The 2,685-nt window shown below is 60.0% G+C and overlaps 1 protein-coding gene across 1 annotated transcript; it reads right to left on the minus strand.

Moving 5' to 3' along the window:
* Positions 1-79: 79 nt before the first annotated feature.
* Positions 80-1,664, minus strand: LOC119275262 (uncharacterized acetyltransferase At3g50280-like). The gene has a single exon (XM_037556070.1). It carries the CDS (start codon positions 1,516-1,518, stop codon positions 109-111), a length of 1,410 nt encoding a protein of 469 aa, XP_037411967.1. The 5' UTR covers positions 1,519-1,664; the 3' UTR covers positions 80-108.
* Positions 1,665-2,685: the final 1,021 nt, after the last annotated feature.

A 2,685-nucleotide genomic window follows, 5' to 3' on the forward strand; every position in this document is an offset into this window, starting at 1 on the left:
TAAATTTCGTATACGACATGATCTACTCATAGCCGAAATTTGGCTTAACTTTTGTGAAATGTTTTAATTTGACAGTTTATTCATCTCACAAAAAAATACCACTCATGTTTACAACGAAACAAAATTGGCACGTGACGATGACACGGCGGCCCGGAGCTCGTCGTCTAGCTCGAGCACCGCCATGTGCTCGGGGGACAGCGACACCTCGGCGTCCACGCTGCCTCCGCCCTCCCGCCCGGGGTACAGCACCGTCCTCCCGTCGTTCTTGTTCGCCCTCCCGCTCCGCACCGCCGTCGGCTTCCCCCACCCGAAGTCGCACCCGTACGCGTCGAACCACGGCGAGCCTCCCATCATCGTCAGCCGCACCGTCACCACGGGGTCCGCCGTCCACGCGGCCACGCGCGCCCGGATGGACGCGTCCGTGTTCGCCGCCACCGCGCGACCCACGGCCGCCGCCGCCCGCCCGTGCCCGCCGCGCGCCAGCAGCTCCGACACGCGCACGGGCTCCGTGCTGACGCCGTAGAGGCTGTTGCCGAAGTACTCCGCCGGCAGCGGCGGCCGGAGCCGCCCGCGGTTGTTGGCGGCCCCGCGGAACGCTGTCTCGCTGTCCGGGGCCAGCCGCCGGGCGCGGGTGATGCACCGCCAAATCAGCGAGGTCAGAGCCTGGTACCGCGTCTGGGCGGCCGCGGCTGCCGCGTCCCCGGCGGCTAGGAGCTCTTCGCGGGCCTGTTCCTTGAGCGCCGCCACCGACTCCGCCGAGAAGTGCAGGACGCGCCCGCGGAGCGGCACCCGCGCCGGTCTCTCGATGAGCTCCGACAGGTCCTTGCACGGCAGCACGACCGGTGCCGCCGTGCCGCCGTCGGGCGACCAGCGCTCGAACATGGGCCGGGGCGACGACGCCGGCGACTGCGGCGCCCCCGGAGGCGCGAGCCTGGCGCGCGATATCTCGGCCAGCGCTTTGAGGAAGTTCCAGAAGGCCGTGCCGTCGGCGAGCGCGTGGTTGCAGACGAAGCCGACGAAGACGCCGCCGTCCGCGAGCTCGGTGACCTGGGCGGCGAAGAGGGGGAGCTCGTGGCCGTCGTAGTTGATTGCGTCGTTGAGCGGGAAAAGGTCCTCGACGACACTCGGAACGTCGGCGTCGGGAGGGACAACGTCGGCCGCCGCGACGCCGTCGGCGACGGCGTGGACGACCTCGACGCCCTGGCCGTCACAGTCAATAGAAACAGAGCACCCAACAACGGCCCCGCTGTCATCGCGGTGGCGGTCGGTGACGAAGCGGCCGGCGACGGGGTAGTAGTCGCCCCCGAGGGCTTCGGCGAGGGCGTCGGCGAGGTGGCTGGTGACGGCGGTGCCGGTGGAGAAGGGCGGCGGGGGAGCGGGGAACAGGAGGCCCTTCTGGATGTAGTTGGCGTTTATCATGGAGACGTCCCATGAGGCGAGCGGGATGCGCTCGCGCGGCCGAGCCGGCGGCTTCACCGTGCGCGACGACACCACGCGCACGGGCGACGGCGGCGGCATTGCGCTCTCTGCTTGCCGACTGGCTGGCTATAGGGCTGGACTGAGATGGCCGAGCTCGTTCTCCGACGTGATCGATCCAGGAGAGGCTGCACTAGATTTATAGGGTAAAAACTCAAAACTGAATGTGCTCTGCCATATTTACCTGACTGAATGTTCAAGGAAATTGCTCAAAACTGGTCTCACTCACGAACGGCGTCATAGCTTACGTCAGGACGTGAGAGTTAACAAATCTGCCGCTGCTTTTGATTAGTCAATCAACTATAAGCTGTGTAGTCTAGTGCTACTTTGCATCTAGATGTTTGAACTGCTCGGGACAACTCTAACCGATCTCTGTCCGGCGTTAGAGGAGGATAAATTCGGTTACTCTTCTCTAACTTGTACCTAGCCGAACTCGTATCGTTTTTACGAGAGGAAAAATTTATCAGCCTCGACCCCTAAATATACCCGGTCACCTAGCCGATGAGTAAAAAGTTTGGCCACTCCACGTTGTGTCGTCGCCAGCGTTACTTTCGGTGACTAGCCACCACCTTCACCGACGCCTCACTGTCAACCTTTGCCCTCACCGCTGCTCGACTTCGAGCAAGTTGCTGGCCGTTGCCGTCGTCGAAGTCGAGCTCAAACGTTGCCGCCGCATCATTGTCGTCGCCAAAAAGAGGCTCGGATCTTCTTCCTCTAAGCATCTCTGTCCACTTCCGGCCATCTCAAAGCCCCGTCAACCGCTAATATATGCTCAACGTGGGCAGCGGACCATGACACCTCCGCCGCCCTTCAAGTGTTTGACGGTTTGCCTAGGTGATTTTTTTGTGTGCTTCTTTCATCTCATTTTTTATTATTAAATCGAGTCATTTTTAGTCCAGATGAAGAGGTTGAAAGAGATGATCTTCGAGGACTCTTTATCGTCGGAGGAGAGGAGGAGGAAGAAGACGATGATGACTTCAAAATGGTCGTTAGCATGATCGTCAATGGTGATTTTAGGAGACCAAGGAGAGGATCACAATTCGACCGCATACACATCAACCGAGATAGAGCAGAGGGCCATGCCAAGATTACGAGAGATCATTTTGACCCCAATCCAACCTATTCGGAGAACTATTTCTGGCGATTTCGGATGGACACAAGTCTCTTTCTCACCATTGCAAAAGTCGTGGAGAAGTATGATGATTGGTT

Source organism: Triticum dicoccoides, chromosome 3B, assembly GCF_002162155.2.
Source record: "Triticum dicoccoides isolate Atlit2015 ecotype Zavitan chromosome 3B, WEW_v2.0, whole genome shotgun sequence".
Classification (NCBI taxonomy): domain Eukaryota; kingdom Viridiplantae; phylum Streptophyta; class Magnoliopsida; order Poales; family Poaceae; genus Triticum; species Triticum dicoccoides.

Coding starts and splice junctions, on each gene's coding strand:
- LOC119275262 (XM_037556070.1), bottom strand. CDS start 1,518: ATGCCGCCGCCGTCGCCCGTGCGCGTGGTGTCGTCGCGCACGGTGAAG.